The 16,206-nt window shown below is 33.4% G+C and overlaps 1 protein-coding gene across 2 annotated transcripts in view; it reads right to left on the reverse strand.

Annotated features, from left to right (window-relative positions):
- The window catches only part of NCK2 (NCK adaptor protein 2), an 83,082-nt gene that overhangs the window by 21,512 nt on the left and 45,364 nt on the right, over positions 1-16,206 (reverse strand). For both annotated transcript variants that reach the window (XM_031958790.1, XM_003765688.4), the window contains exon 3: positions 5,055-5,776. In XM_031958790.1, coding sequence (XP_031814650.1) covers positions 5,055-5,776 — 722 coding nt within the window. The remainder of the gene's footprint in view (positions 1-5,054; positions 5,777-16,206) is intronic.

Here is a 16,206-nt window from a genome sequence, read left to right on the forward strand (position 1 = left end):
TTCATTGACCTAGGGAGATTCTCCAAGGGATGAGTTGGTACACACTTATTACAAAAATCCCCCAACTAGAACAATTTATTAACAGCATAGTATAGAGAGAAAGCTATGGAAATTTCAAGTCAAGAGTTTAAAACTCATCTATCCACTCAATTCCTTTCCTTTCTGTTATATTTTTCTTTGAGGAAGGATCACAAGGTCTTGACTTCTATATTTAGGCTCTAATTCAAATCAATACAACTATGGCCTTCTGGAAGGATAGGATGCTTGTGTTTTCCAGTCTTCACAATGACAGAACCAATGCAACAACAAACTAAGTTGAATTTATTTTAAATGCCCATGATACGCTGAATACCATGCTCAGTGCTGACAAAAATGAAACAACCCTTGCCCTCAAGGAATTTTCATTTGTACTTTGAAATAAAAGCATATAAATGAAAATCAACATGAAATTGATTGTTAGCTACATGCAGAAGATTTTTCTTCTACGCATTTTCTATGTATTACTGAAATGAAGTAGCTTCCCAGATTTCAAGCAGGGCATAAGCTTTCTCCGAAGTTTCTCTTCAAGAACATTATGAAGTAACTGATATTAGATAAAGCAAGATCTAATAGATTTTAAGTTCAGAAAGTGGAGAGACTTACATGAGATGGTGCTCAGTGAAATGAGCAGAACAAGGAGATCATTATAAACAGCAGCATCAAGATTATAAGATAACCAATTCTGCTGGACATGATTCTCTTCAACAATGAGACAATTCAAACCAGTTCCAATTGTTCAGTGATGAAGAGAGCCATCTACATCCAGGGAGAGGACCGTGGGAGCTGAGTGTGGTTCACAACATAGAATTTTCACTCTTTTTGTGGTTGTTTGCTTACTTTTTTTTTTTTTTTGCTTCACTTTTTCTCTTGTGCAGCATGATAATTGTATACATATGTATGCATATATTGCATTTAACATATATTTCTATCATGTTTAACATATATTGGACTACTTGCCATCTAAGGGAGGGCATGGGAGAAAGGAAAATTGGAACCCAAGATTTTGCAAGGACTAATGCTGAAGAATTATCCACGCATATGTTTTGAAAAATAAAAAAGTTTTAATAAAAAAAAAAGGAGAGAGAGAGAGAGAGAGAGAGAGAGAGAGAAAGGAGAGGAGAGAGAATGAGAATCAGGGGCCACTAAACCATATATAAGGATTCCTGAGAATTGTATATTAATTTTTGAAAAATTACTTAACATATCTATGGTCTTTGCATTTTTATTTATTTTGTTAAAAACATTCCCAATTACATTCTAATTGGATTTAGATAGCACTGAGAAGATGCAACCCTCAGGCTGTAGGTCTGATACCTCTGTGCTCTATGCTAATCCCTGGTACAGGTCCTAATTTGCAATGTACTAGATCATTCTTGTCTGCCAAGTACCATTTCATTATCTTTTAGCCAATCCTTAATTTCATTTCACCAGAGACTGGAATTATGCTTCATAACACCATTACAGGAATGATATCAAAGAGATGGGTCTATTTCAAGGAAAAACTCGGGACCATTAACACAGCTATGCAATTTCATAAAAGCAATCTTCTGTGATCTTTTTTCTGTTCAATTCTAGATCTGGCCCACTGTCCATGTCTTTCTTTCCTCTCTCTTTACACACACACACTCAATGTCTAACCTATAGTATACAACATATGTACAATAAACATTCTTCATTCACTTTTCTTTTTCCCTATGCAGCTAGTTAAGTCAAACTCTTGAGTGACTATAGAATACATTTAGGATTTGTTACAACAATCCTGAAATACACAGTTAAGTGCTTATGTGCTAAGGAAAGCTAAGTCTAACAAAGTTGATCAAAATGAGGTAATATTTGTAAAGCACTTAATTCAGTGCCTGACACATGCTTGTTGTCTTCTTTCCTTCCTTCCTCCCATCATTACTAATTTTTATTTTTATTTTTTGCTGAGGCGATTGGGGTTAAGTGACTTGCCCAGGGTCACACAGCCAGAAAGTGTTAAGTGTCTGAGGCCAGATTTAAACTCAACTTCTCCTGACTTCAGGGCTGGTGCTCTATTCACTACACCAACTAGCTGCCCCCATTATGAATTTCCAACCTGGAAACTGGATTTAAATCCTTCTTTTTCTGAGTTTGGTGGGTGTGAATGTTTCTCAGATCCTTATTATAACTCTGTGTAAACTCATAAAATCAGGTTTCTGAACTCAAAAAACTAAGCCTCAGAATCCTGGACTCACCAAGGTAGAGACATCTTTTAAAATCTCACTCTGATCAACTTGTTAACCTCTTTTTATTTAACTGCAATTCTGTTCTTAGGGTTTTTTTGGTTGTTGCTGTTTGTTGTTGAAGCACTTTACCCCTTAATAGACTGTTACAACACCTCTGAAAAGTAAGCCCCAGCAGTTTTAGCACCATTTTATAGAAGAGGAAACTGAGGGTCAGCACAGTTAAATGCTTTGCCCACAGTCACATATCTCCTATCAGTGGTTGAATTTGAATCTGGATCTTTGCTGACTCCAAGTTCAATGCTCTTTCCAGTGCCTCTCCATGCAGTGAAAAAGAGATTTTTCTACTGGGTAAGCTTCTAGAATAGGCTAAATTCCTCCCCCAAAATAATAAATTGGGATAAATTAGGTATTATGCCATAATGGGTTTCAGTATTTTTCTTAGTTTCACTTCTAAGAGGCTAAAAGTTCTGATATATATATATATATATATATATATATATGATTTTTTGTGAAGATATGAACATATTAAAGAAGCTATAAACAGAACTTACAAACAACCCCTGAGAATGATTTAATGCAATGACCTATCCGAAAGAATATTGGACATGATAAAAAAAAAAAATCGCAGAGGTAGTATGCTTAGACATACTCTATGCTTGCTTGCCCAAGCAAAAAAAGAAAAGAAAAAAAAAAAAAAAAAGATTTTTCCAGTTCCATAAAGTTCTCATTATAAACAATTGCAATTTCTACCATGATGATATCCTTCTAATGCCTTGAAGATGCAAAAAATCTCATTTTAATAACTATCTGAAGTAATGAAACTTCTCTACTTTCAAATCCATGATTAGAAATGTGAAATATTAAATATATAATCATTTGATTCACAGAGGCATTAATATTTTCATAGTAAGAAATAAAAGAACAAAACAGAAGTTTAAAAAGTAGTATGTTCTACAATTTAAAAATCAATAGATTGAATGAAATTTAGAATCAATACAATGAACAAACAAGGGAAATTATGTTATACTCTTATAGTCAACATTTTTTGGGAGGGTCTTTAATTATATAGATGTCCAAGCTAGAGCTAGAAAAAAATGAAACTTATGAAAACTAGCGAAGATAATCTTTTATACAGTAAATGAAGAAATTTTGCTTACATAATACTGGCCTCCTCACAAGGATAAATTTAAGCAATTCATGTGGTATTGATGGGACAGCTGGATGGCACTGAATAGCACACTGGAACCAAAGTAAGAAAGCTTTATCTTTCTGAGCTCAAATTCAGCCTCAGACACTTTCTAGCTATGTGATCTGAGACAAGTTACTTAACCCTCTTTGCCTCAATTTCCTCATCTGTAAAATGATCTAGAAAAGGAAATGGTAAACCACTCCAGTATTTTCACTAGACAATTCCAAAGGGAGGTAGAAAGATTTGGATATATCTGAAACATAATTGAACTGCTAAATGTGGTATTAATATCACTAACTTACTTCTGATCACTTAAAAGAGCCACAATTATTTTAGTAATACTCTTACATTCTTGAAAAGCTATTCAAAAATGAATAACTATTTAAAAAAAGAAAAATCAATAGCACTTCAGAAAGCACAACTATTAACAGTGAAGTACTCATACCTTTAACATAGAGGAAATAATGTATTAATGAATGGGTAAAAAAATTATTCACAGAAGAGCAACTTTATGATGTCAACAATGAAAAGCAACTTTATTTGTATCTACATAGTAGAAAAATGACTGAAAACAGATAATAAACCTAATAAATACTTTAGTTATCCATAAATAATAAACTCAAGTTTCTCATTCACCTTACCTCCAAGGAGGAGGAAGGTGTTCTGGCAGGAAAGAATGAAATAAGCATAAATTATAACAGCAAGTAAGTGAATTCCTTTAGTACTCGAGTAAACAATTTTTGAAACAGTTAACATCAGTTTCTGTACTTTCTCCCTAAAAGAGAAGCTCAAAAATGTGTCACATACTCTCATATGCTGCTACTAACACAATTCATATGTGTTTGCCTTTCCTTCCACACCACGAAGAAATGAAATGAAATCCCAGCAATGCCTCACTGTATTATGGAGGTGACTTTACACCCCAAAACACTATGCCAGCAAAATACAAACCTGCAACACTTACCAAGCTAAAAGGGTTTGAGAGGGATCAGTTTTTGTTCAAGTTAATATACACTTCAAAAAATTGTAAGTAATATGCAATTTTATGTATGACCATTTTCAATTTTATGTATTTAAATATCTATTTTTAAAACCTTTAATAATATAATTTTTTTTTTAAGCTTTCAAGTATAGGTGAGATGGCATGCTATTTATCTTCTGTTCAAAGAGCAGCAATAGTTAAGTATGGAGAGACTCATACTCAGAAGATCAGTCTCCAAATAAGAAATTCTTTTCTTTTCTTTTTTTCCTGAGGCAATTGGGGTTAAGTGACTTGCCCAGGGTCACACAGCTAAGAAGTGTTAAGTATCTAAGGCCACATTTGAATGCAGGTCCTTTTGACTTCAGGGCTGGTACTCTATCCACTGTGCCACCTAGCTGCCCCAAGAAATTCTTTTTAGCAAGAATTTCTTTCTTCAAACAGTATACTGTCCACTGAGTCCCAGAAGGTCAGCTTTTTGTGTCAGTGGAGGTAGATTCAGGACAACAAATATCATAGCTCTTTTGAAGTAGTCAAATATTTAATTCTCATGTTTTTTTTTTTAGTCCATAAAAGACAAACAAACAAAAGAAACAATAAAATTAGCAAGATGAAGATTTGGAAACTGAATAGTACTTACCGAAGATTCACTATCTCTAATAAGGAAGTCACCTTCAACACCTCGTTCATTAAGGGCACATTCAGCCTGATGTCGTGTAACATTCCCATAATACCACTCTCTTCCAGCAAAACGTCCCGTAGAAGATGGCCCCGTATAGCTTATCTGAGGTGGATGCGAAGTGTTCATGGCAGGACCATCACTTAGGATGACTACATAGTTTTTAGGAACAAGGCCAATTTGCCCTCGGGAATTTTTACATTTCCACCATTCTGGGTCATTTTCAGGTTTTTCAATAACTTCCATTGTTTCCCCTTTTTCAAAGTTGAGCTCCTCCTCTGTAACAGAACTGAAAGGATAGAGTGTTTGAACAATATGGAGCACTTTCATACTCTGGCCATTACTCATTGATGCTCCTTTTCTTAAACTGAGAAAACTCGGGGAATCAGCTGTTGCTTCTTCAAGTTCCTCTACAACATAGTTAGAAGGAAACCAGCCGATCTGTCCATTGTAGCTACCTCGCCACCAGCCATCACTACACTTTTCCATCACGATGACCCGGGATCCTTTCACTAGGGAGAGTTCATCCTCCCTCTCTGCAACATATGCGAATTTAACATAGGCTGGGATGTTGAGGTCATAAATCCTGTCTGCAGTACTTCCATTAGATGGATACTCTGCATCTGTACTAGGGGTGGGAGAGGCATCTCTTGTGCTTGTCTTTCTTTTTGTCTTACCCAGTCCTGTCAGAAACAAAGGGAAAAAGCTTAGTGATAATATATATATTTAGCAATAAAACCAAATATTTTCAAAATATAAAATGGGAAGCATTTTTGGCTTATAACAAACTTCACTGTCAACTTAACAAAAGCAATGCAAAGAAATAGACTGGCCATGTGTGACTAGAAGACCTCATGATTACCATCAGGAAATATTAACATGGTTGTCCAAAACTATATTTCAACAGATGGCTTAATTAATGCTGATTTATAATTCATTCACTTCAGAAATCTGCAGTTACTGGTAATACCAAAAAAAAAAAAAAAATGTAAAAGGAGAATAAGCAAATGCTTATTAGCTATGTGACCTTTTTTGTCTCAGTTTCCTCATCTATAAAATGAGTGAAGAAGGAAATGGCAAACCACTACAGTGTCTGAAAATTCCAAACAGGGTCACAAAGAGTCAGGCATGACTGAAATAATTAAATACCAACAACAACATTGTCATTAACTTTGGAAATCTGCAAAATTTCTGTCAAAAAAATCCAATAAAAATAGAGAAAAGTAAGTTTGATTTACTGAAAAAATAAGTCATCTGAAGAAACTTTCTACATCCCTCAGGTATACTAAATATGAACTCACAGAATGTCTTTAATACTCTGGCATAGTTGTAAGACTGGGCTATATGACCAGTAAGCTCCCTCTTCCAAATTCTAGAAAATTTTGAATTAATTCTTATTCTGATTATATACTTATTTTTTGTCTTTAATATAAATAATGTGTTTTAATGTCTCCTTAATTTTCAAACATAATCCTTTTTACCCTCAAAGGCTTTCCTTTATGACAAAAACTAAAGAAGAAAAAAATGAGCTTAGCAAAATTAACCAAATCATCCACTGAGTCTAATAACATATATACAATTAGTATGTTATTCTTCAAGATACTTGGTACCCTCATGCTGCCTAACATAAATACTCAGGTCTTGAAGAACAGCACCATCTTCCAACTAGGCAGTGACTTGATGCTTCTAACTTCTAAGTGAACACTAAAAATTTTCTCCCCATTCACACTTACCTGCTGTGTTATCTTTATTCTCCACCAGAAGATAGGAAGTGCTAATGAATCTTCAAATAAATTAACCTCTGCTAAAGTTATCTAATGTACTTCCAGGTAATATCTATCTTCTTCAGTGATGTATTAAACTGGACCTCGTTAAGAATGCATTAGGTTCTTAAGGAATAAAATTGGTGTTAAAAATTTCCAACCACGATGTGAGTTAGATTTTTGAGACATGTGTCCTTCTTTGCTACCTTACCAGAGTGGCTTCCTATGTCAGCACTGGACTTTAAGCCAAACTTTGATAGAAAAACATCTTTTGAGGCACTAGCTAGGAACTGGTGACTGAACTGTATATCCCTTCCTATTTTAAATGCAAAATACATTTTGTTGTTTTCAGTTATAGCCTATTCTTTATGACCCTATTTGGGGTTTCCTTGGCAAAGATACTGGAATAGCTTGCCATTTCCTTCTCCAGCACACTTTATAGATGTGAAATTGAGGCATATTATTACTCAGTTAGAAAGTGTCTGGATTTGAACTCAGAAAACCAAAAGTTAATGAACACACACAGGTGTGAGGATTTTTTTCTGTTCAAATTCACTAACCTGCCTGAAACTTATCAGTAGACCTCTTAGGTATCTGAGGATTCCAGGTTAAAATCTCCTATTGTACTCTTTTGGTATATCAAGAGATGGGGGAAAAGAATTCTGGGTATTGAGGTTATAACATTAAATTGTGCCTTATTTTTGATAGTTTGCCCAACATCCTTCAAGTTGTACTACTTTAACGTATTCAGTGGACACCATCCTAAGATGCAAACACATTGTCAGTTTCCCCCTGGAAGCAAGAAGATAATAGCAACAAGATGCAAAGAAAATAGAAAAGCTCTGTCTAAATTAATTTCAGAAAGGGTCCCATATAAAGAAAACTAAAATAGGAAAGCCAGAAAAAGGGCTTTATCTTTGTTGTTTATTAACTTTTTTATTCTTAGAAATATCCACATCATAATTTTTAGAGTATATTACCCAAATTTACTTCTGTTTAATGGCTGTGCTAATCTGGTACATTCAAATAGTTAATTCAAAAAGAAAAGAAAAAACAAAACAAAACAAAACAAAAAAAAACCCAAGTGCTATACTACTAATCAGCCAGACTGCAACACAAGGTGTAAAAGAAATCTGCTGCTTGGAGTCACTATTGTACTAACTTGAAAATAATGACCTACTTCCTTGACTAATGCAAGAGCTCTCAGAGTGCCAAAAGACCACTCTGTACTGTTTCAAGTCATCACCCCTTATATGCTCCTCCAGCCCACAAGCTCATCTAAGCTTCCACACTGAGTTAATCCTTCCATAATTTTATCATTCTTGAACTAAGCATGAGCAGATATACTACTTGGAAAGCTGGCAACAGAGGGAATGATTTTATTGTGTTCTGAGATACAATTACAGGAAAATGGTGCTTAAACTACTTGCTCCAGGGGGAAGCTAGCAAAAATTTAAATTTAGATGAAAAATTCCAACATTAGAAACTGAACAATAACATCTGTCAAGCAAGACTACATGAAAACGTGAATTAAGGAATATTAAGGGGAGAAAAAATGTTCAACCACACTGCAAAGTTTTAGAATTTTATAGATGCTTGTCAAAATGTAAACCTAAATCTAATGATCTTATTATTTCATCACATGTAATTCTAATGACTAAATCATTTTTCTCTCCACCCACAAACTATAATTTAGATTTTCAAACAAACAATTTCCTAACAATTTCCTAAGCTTCAACTCTCTCTGTCATCTCTAATTAACTACATAATCCTTTGAGTTCAAAAACTGATAATTTTAATTAATATTGATTAATTAATAAACTTTCACCTTTAATACCTATTCTAAATTTTTTTGTTACTTAATTTTAGGCAGTTACTAACAATAACAGGTTGTGTTAAAAGAGGTTCATTTTTTAGTTATTTGAAACTCAGAATAGATTTTCCTAATGAAATTGTTTTAAATAGTGTATAGGATACAAGGACAACCCACAAAAGTCTAATTATGAAACTAACCAACATTTTATCAATATTTTTGTGGGAAAAATGAATTCAAAATTTCAAGTGGAATACTTCTAGTATATTTTCTTTGGTGGTAGAAGTTGAGACATCAATAAAAGTCTTTGTGACTTAGGGCAAGTTCATCTTAACATCTCTGGATCTCAGTTTCCTCAGTAGTAAAATGGGGCAGGAGATCAGGGACTGAATTTAGATGTCATTTACTTCTAACTTTTCTTTCAGTATTCATTTCCTTTGATATTCTGTCCTTCCACTCTCAATTCTCTCTGTGACTCTTATGACATGGGCCAGCGACTCAAAAGGGGAAAACTGGCAAGAATAAAGGATGCAGTTCCAAGAGCAGATAAAGAGCTATAGCAAAAAGATAACAACTAGGGATGAAGAAAATGACAAGGTAGAAATTCTTGATAAAATAATGAGTAAGAGCTATCGGGTAAAAATTGTTTGAAGGTTAATATGGGAGCTATATCAGTAGGAGGGGCTTTTCTATTCTTTTTGTTTTGACTATTATATTTAAACAGTATTAAAGGGATTAGAAAAGTCATCTCTATATTTTTTTCTTAAAAATTTTCAGCAACCCTCTCCCCAAAGATAACATCTAGGCACAAGGCAAATTTATTATATTTTATGCAAAGTACAATCTGAGCTACTTTTCTGATTTTCATCTCTGCCTTAGTTTTCCTTTTTCTTGTTCCCTCCAAATTCTGAAGTGTTGTTTTTAAATCATACCATTTATCTGGCAGAGTTGTACCAGAAAAGAATAAACAGTGTTTGAAATGAAAACAGCTATCTTTATTATGATAGCAAGATCTCTTATACATTTACATCTATTCTTTAAAACTCAAGCACTATTTACAACTGAGAGTAAAGCCTTTATTAATAGGAACCCAACTATCTAATTCACTCAATGAACAGTTTTTCTCTACTTTTAGAAGAAAGGAAACCATTATTAGCATCTACTCTTGAGCCAATGCACATTAAACCCAATTTCTTCATTTATAATATTATACAATCTGAATGAGCATATGAAATATTGGCCTATCATTTAATTGTTCAGTATCTAATTATCTGGGAACAATTTAGAGTCTGTCATTAAAAGGGATGTCAGGGAAAAGCTAAAAGGGGAAGCAATGATTACAAAGAATGAGCATGGCTTTCTCAAGAATAAATATTAAGCTCTGAAAATTGAGAAAATCAAATTGATTCTCTTTTGTAATTGATTTCATTTGGTATCACTACCAACATTTTATGTAATTATCTGTCACGTTTCATTTGTCTCCAAGTTGAGTTTCAAAGTTCAGCTTTCCTGTAAATCACTCATAATCTCTAAGCTAAGTTTAGAGGTTCAGATCTCCTGCTAATCACTCTTCTATTCTTGTGTCAAGGAAAACTGTTATTCTTGAAGGATTCAGGTGGTTGCCAGGGAAGATAGTCTTTATTGCAGTAACACTGGCAGTCCTTCAAGAGTTTGATTTGTTATCTCTGTGACACTAATCATGCAGATGGACACTATCGTGAGCATTCCACAGGTACAAATGGAAGAAGGGGTTGTTGCGAGCTCTATACTCCAAATTTCTAGTCAATCATACTGTCTCGTACATCTATGATGCTGCAGGTTTTGTAATCAATCACACTGTTTTCACAACTTATAATGGTACCTTCTAGTTTTTAGATGATCCCCCTGTTACTCATAAAATTACCCTGTGAGCTTTCATTCAAGATCATTTAGCTTTCAGAGAAGCAAAAGACGGGTAATTGCTAACCTTACCAATAAACTGAATGTGCTCAGAACTTTGTGCCTCACTTTACCTTAATTTCAATTTTGACAGCTTCTCTCTCTCTCTCTCTCTCTTTGTTTTTGCAGCATTCCTTATAGATCAAGGGGATACTGTAGGTATGTTTATCCTGGATTTTAATTACTTTTTTTTTTTAACCCATCAACAATTTTTACTTAGCATATATTCAATACAAAGTTGGAATGGGTGGGAGTTCCAAACTTCCCTCCCCTACCCCAAAAAACCCCATAACCTTTCAATATGAGTAACATTCTTCAACACAAATTAAAAACTTGTTTTATCTAGTTTTAGTAAAGTATTTGGCAAGCTCTTTAATGCCACTGTTATTATAAAGATGGAGAGTGGGTTAGAGAAAGTACAATTAGATTGATTTAGAATTACTTGAGACCCAAAGGGTGGAAAACCTTTAGTAGAACAAAAGATCTCTGCTCAGTCTAATAATGTTTTATCATTTTTATGAGGATTAGGGAAAAGCATGGAAGATAACATTTTTATTCCATTTAAAGATGGGATAACTAACAAACACACTGGACAACAACATCATAATTCTAAAAGATTTTGACAGGTTGGCCTATTGTTAGGCTGAATAAAATCCTGAAAAATTTAATAGTCTCGAAACACATGGATTAAAACAGATTTATAAAGAATTTCAAATCATTCTTGATTTAGAACTGGAAGACAACTAGGAAGTTACTAATCCGGAATTTTCCAAATAAGGAAACTTCTGACTCCAAATTCTTGTTTGAAAACTTCAAACTCTTACACTTGGATTCAATAATGGAACTGGAATATGGTGCAGAGGTGGGACATGATTAGAGAGAATAGCACCATTAGCAAAAAGAAATCTGTGGATTTTAATGGGCAAATTCAATAGTAATATGACATCCAAGAAAAATAACGTAACCTAGTCTGCATTAAAAAGATATAGCATCCAAGACTAGAAAGATCTCTGAATCAGAAAATTATAGATTTAGAATTAGAAGAGACCTTAGTGATTAACTGATTTCAACCCCATATTTTAAAGTAGAAATGACTTTTCCAGTCATTCAAGCAAGTACAGTCACTCAAGTTAAGTACATGTTCTGAAGTAGAATGGTACTCTTGAGCTCTAGCAGATGAGACTGCATCTGAAATACTATTTGGTCCTGGGTAGGAAGAGCATTGATAGGCTGGGAAGTAGTGAGAGCAGGGGGCAACCAGAATACTAAATAATCTCAAAATCCTATCATGAGAGAATTGGTTTGAAGGAGGTTTTGATCAGATCTGATTAAGTGATAACCACCTTCAAATATCTGAAGATAATTGACTTACTTTGGCCCCAGAGAGAAGAATTTAGGACAATAGGCAGAAATTACACAAAAGGAAAATTTAGTGGGAAAATACCTTTTGTATTAAAAGGAAAAAACTTCTTAAAAATTAGGTCTATCCAGATATGAAAGGGGCCACCCTAACAAGTAATGTAATGGGCCCTTTCTCAATATAATAAGCATAAAGTTATCAACTCTGGGGTTCCTTTGAACTCTTTAAGATTCTATGATTTTTGGTCATTGTAACAAATTTTCAGCCCCATGTTAGGGTTCTGCCATAATTTGCCTGATGAAAATTCTATAAGGTTTGAGTCTATTTTACCCTTATATGTCATATTCTTGTAGTTTCATTATTCTGATGGGAAAATATAAACTGTTGTTTTTTGTGAATGAACTTTCCTGTAATCAATTTACTATGTAGATAGTAAAAGTGTAAATGAAAAACATATGCTTCTCTATGCTATACTATGCTTCAACTGATTGAAATTACTGTTGCAAATAATTATATATTGACTCATTCATGAGCAATATGCTATAGCATAGTAGAGTTAAGCTTTTGCATTAAGAGCCTGATCTTTCTAATATTTTTGGTCTCTTCCTGATATCCTCATATTTAATTTCAAATGGAGGTGATAGCTCATCTTTAATAGGAAGCTGGAATTCATCATTTAAGAAAAAATTATGCTACTTAAATTTCTTTGACAACAAAGCTTCTTAAAGTGTGGGTTGTGATCTCTTGTAGGGTTGTATAACACAACGTGGTAGTTGCTAAATTATGAGTTATTATCAGTAAATATTTATTTGAATATCTATTTTATATATGTGAGCTTCCAAAAAAATTTCTCTCATCAAAAGTTGAGAGTAGATAAAATTTAAGAAGCCCTGTTTTACAGAAAATGTCCTCAAATATGCTAATTCTGGCTTTTACTATTTCTAAATAAGTGTTCTTTTTTTCAAACAGATTTATTTCTGTCCTAACAGAATAATAATCACCACTATAACTATTCAGAGAAATAAAACTTAAAAAGTTTTCAGTAGAGTCCCCTGGCAGTGTTTAGAAAATCAAAATTCCTTCTTAGTAACTGAATATATGCTTTCCTCAATCAGTCTTCTTCCACTTTAGATTATTAAAATGATCACAGACTCTTAAGAGTTCAGAAGGACAATATCTGAACAAAAACATGCTTTTTTTTTTTTTTTTAAGATCAAGTCAATTATCTTTTCCATGTGACAGCCCTTCATATATGTCCTACTAAGCAAATGAGGGTAAGAAGGGAGGAAAAAGGGGTGAATATTTTTTTTCATCATTAGACTAGAAAGGAGAGCTAGTAGTTTCAAAGCTTTATCTCTACTCTTTCTGTATATATATAGGTATCATAGATTTTCAGTAGAGCTATTTTAGAGCATAATATAAAAAAAAGTTCCTTATTCTTTTTTCTTTTTTTTCCCCAACTAAAATACAAAGGAACAAGTTTCTCTCTCTCTCTCTCTCTCCCTCCCTCCCTCCCCCCCTCCCTCCCGATGTTCTTTTGGCCAATAGTAATATGCACCAATTTGGTTTATGAAGGTAAAGTTGAAGAAATTTGTAGCTTAAGTATTAAGATCAAATCTTACTTGGTAATGCCACTTGCAATTTCTGTTCTACTAACTTTCATTTTCTGATTGTTAGAGAAGATAAGGTCTATATGAGAGACAATTTAGGGAGAAACATCATAGGCATCTCTTAAGTTACAGAACAGGTGATGACCTGCATTGGTGAAGAGGATTCTCACACTAAGGAAATGATGAGTTCAGTTGAAAAGCAGTCCAGAAGACACAGATAAATGAAGCAATTTGTTACTTCTATAATATATTGAACATAAGCTTTTTTTTTTTAAAGCAACTATATAACAGAAGTTGTTTCATAAACAATCTTCTTAAGTCTTTGTTTTTGAATGTTCACATTTCTACTATGTTTATATTAAAAGTTCATATTAAAAAAAACTTTTTAAAACATTTTGAAACATAAAAAAAAGATTTTTCCATGTCTTCTTGTGCATTTCACACAAGAATATACTCATACAATAAATAAAAAAATTTAATTTTTAAAAAATTCCAAAACTCGGGTAGCTAGGTGGTGCAGTGGATAGAGCATCAGCCCAGAAGTCAGGAGGACCTGAGTTCAAATCTAGTCTCAGACACTTAACACTTCCTAGCTGTGTGACCCTGGGCAAATCACTTAACCCCAATTGCCGCAACAAAATAAATAAACAAATAAATAAATAAAATAAAAATAAAATTTCCAAAACTTTCATTTCTTAAAACACAGTGGAATTTTATTATATTCATTTGCTGTTGTTAGGTTGTTTCATGTAAATACACTGGAGTGGTTTATCATTTCCTTCTCCAACTTATCTTATAGATGAGGAAACTGAAGCAAACAGGTTAAGTGACTTGCCCCCATCACACTATAATTTGTTCTGCCATTCTTTAGTTGATGAGCACTCTTTTAATTTCCAGTTCTTTGCCATTTCTTTTTGTAATGGCAGTTATAAATTATTATAAATTATAAATTATAAATATTTTTATACACACAGGTCATTCTTTTCCTTTCTAATTTCTTTGGGGTATAGACTTAAAAATGATATCGCTGGTTCAAAAAGTATGTACATTTTACTAAGTTATAGGTCACATTCCCAAAGAAGTAATTCACTTCACAGTTCTACCAACAATGCTTTTGTTTTTATTTTCTTTACAAATGCATATTAAATAATATTATTGTATTTGATATGTTCCCACTTTCTTCTTAATTTTGTCTGGTGACTATCAGTTCATATTCTCAAACAAATGGCAAATATCATTCCCTATCTCTTCAAATGAGGCAAGAAGTATGTAAGGGAAACAAGGTTACAATCAGGGTCCAAGGATGTAGGTTCAAATTCCACTCTGATACCTGCTTGTGTGATCCTGACAAATTTAATTACTCAATCTCCCTGCGCTTTAATTTCTTTATGAGGAAAACAAGCAATCTGAACAGGATGGCCACTAATATTTCCTCCAGCTCTAAATCAATGATCCTGAAATATCTTGTGTTTCCTTTTTAATTCCTATGTTTTAAATCAGTTTAACTTAAGTAACAACTTCCCTTGTGAAAATAATCAGGCTATATATCTTAAATAAAAACTAACAGAAATAAAGGGAAAGAGAAATCTAAGTATTATATAAATGAATGCATGAATAAAGAAAATAATGTTTTATGTTAAATTTCAAATTTTAGACATACAAAAAGGATTGAAAAGTTTAAGGACCCCATATGGAAGAACATTATGATAGACATCTTACAAAAATTTTACTTCTCTCATTTAGGAACATTTAGGTAGCAAAATGAATAGAGTACAGAGCCTGAAGTTAGAACATCATCTTCCTAAGTTCAAATTTGATCTCAGACACTTACTAGCTGTCACCCTGGGCAAGTCACTTAACCCTGTTTGTATCAGTTTTCTCATTTGTAAAATGAGCTAGAGAAGGAAGTGGCAAACCATTTCAGTATATTTATCAAGGAAATCCCAGGATTTGACTAAAACAACATGACTAAAACAACAGAATTCATTCATAGCTTATGTTTCTGTCTTCCAAAATTAAAGATTAACACTCAAAAAATCTGAGCTTGAAAGGAATAGTAACAAAATTTTACAAATATGAAAATAGGTCACATTTTGTGTCCTATACATAGGACACAATTTGTCAAAGACGTCGCTTACTTTCTCTAAGGAAACTAGATTTAACAGTCTAAATTCAGAGGTATTAAAAAATGCTTGCATTGATCCTTATGCGGAATTTACCAGCCACTATTTCTATTTGAGTTTCAAACAATACTATAGTAACCCAATCAAAAAATTAAATTTCATAAACAGTGCCCTACCATGTGTAAAGAATTATACAAAGTGCAGAAGACTCGAGGATAAGTAAAATACGGTTCTTTTCCCTCAGTAAATTTATACTCCAGATGAGAAATATAGAAAAGTACCATATTAGGGTTTGGAGCTGCAAGAGAGACTTCTTGGAAGTCAATAAGAAACCCCATTGAAAAATTTTGACCACACAGCCCTTTTTGTAGTGGCAAAAAACTAGAGACTGAGTGGATGCCCTTCAATTGGAGAATGGCTGAATAAGTTATGGTATATGAATGTTATGGAATATTATTGTTCTGTAAGAAATGACCAGCAGGATGATTTTAGAGAAGACTGGAGAG

The sequence above is a fragment of the Sarcophilus harrisii genome, chromosome 3 (assembly GCF_902635505.1).
Source record: "Sarcophilus harrisii chromosome 3, mSarHar1.11, whole genome shotgun sequence".
NCBI classification, from domain to species: domain Eukaryota; kingdom Metazoa; phylum Chordata; class Mammalia; order Dasyuromorphia; family Dasyuridae; genus Sarcophilus; species Sarcophilus harrisii.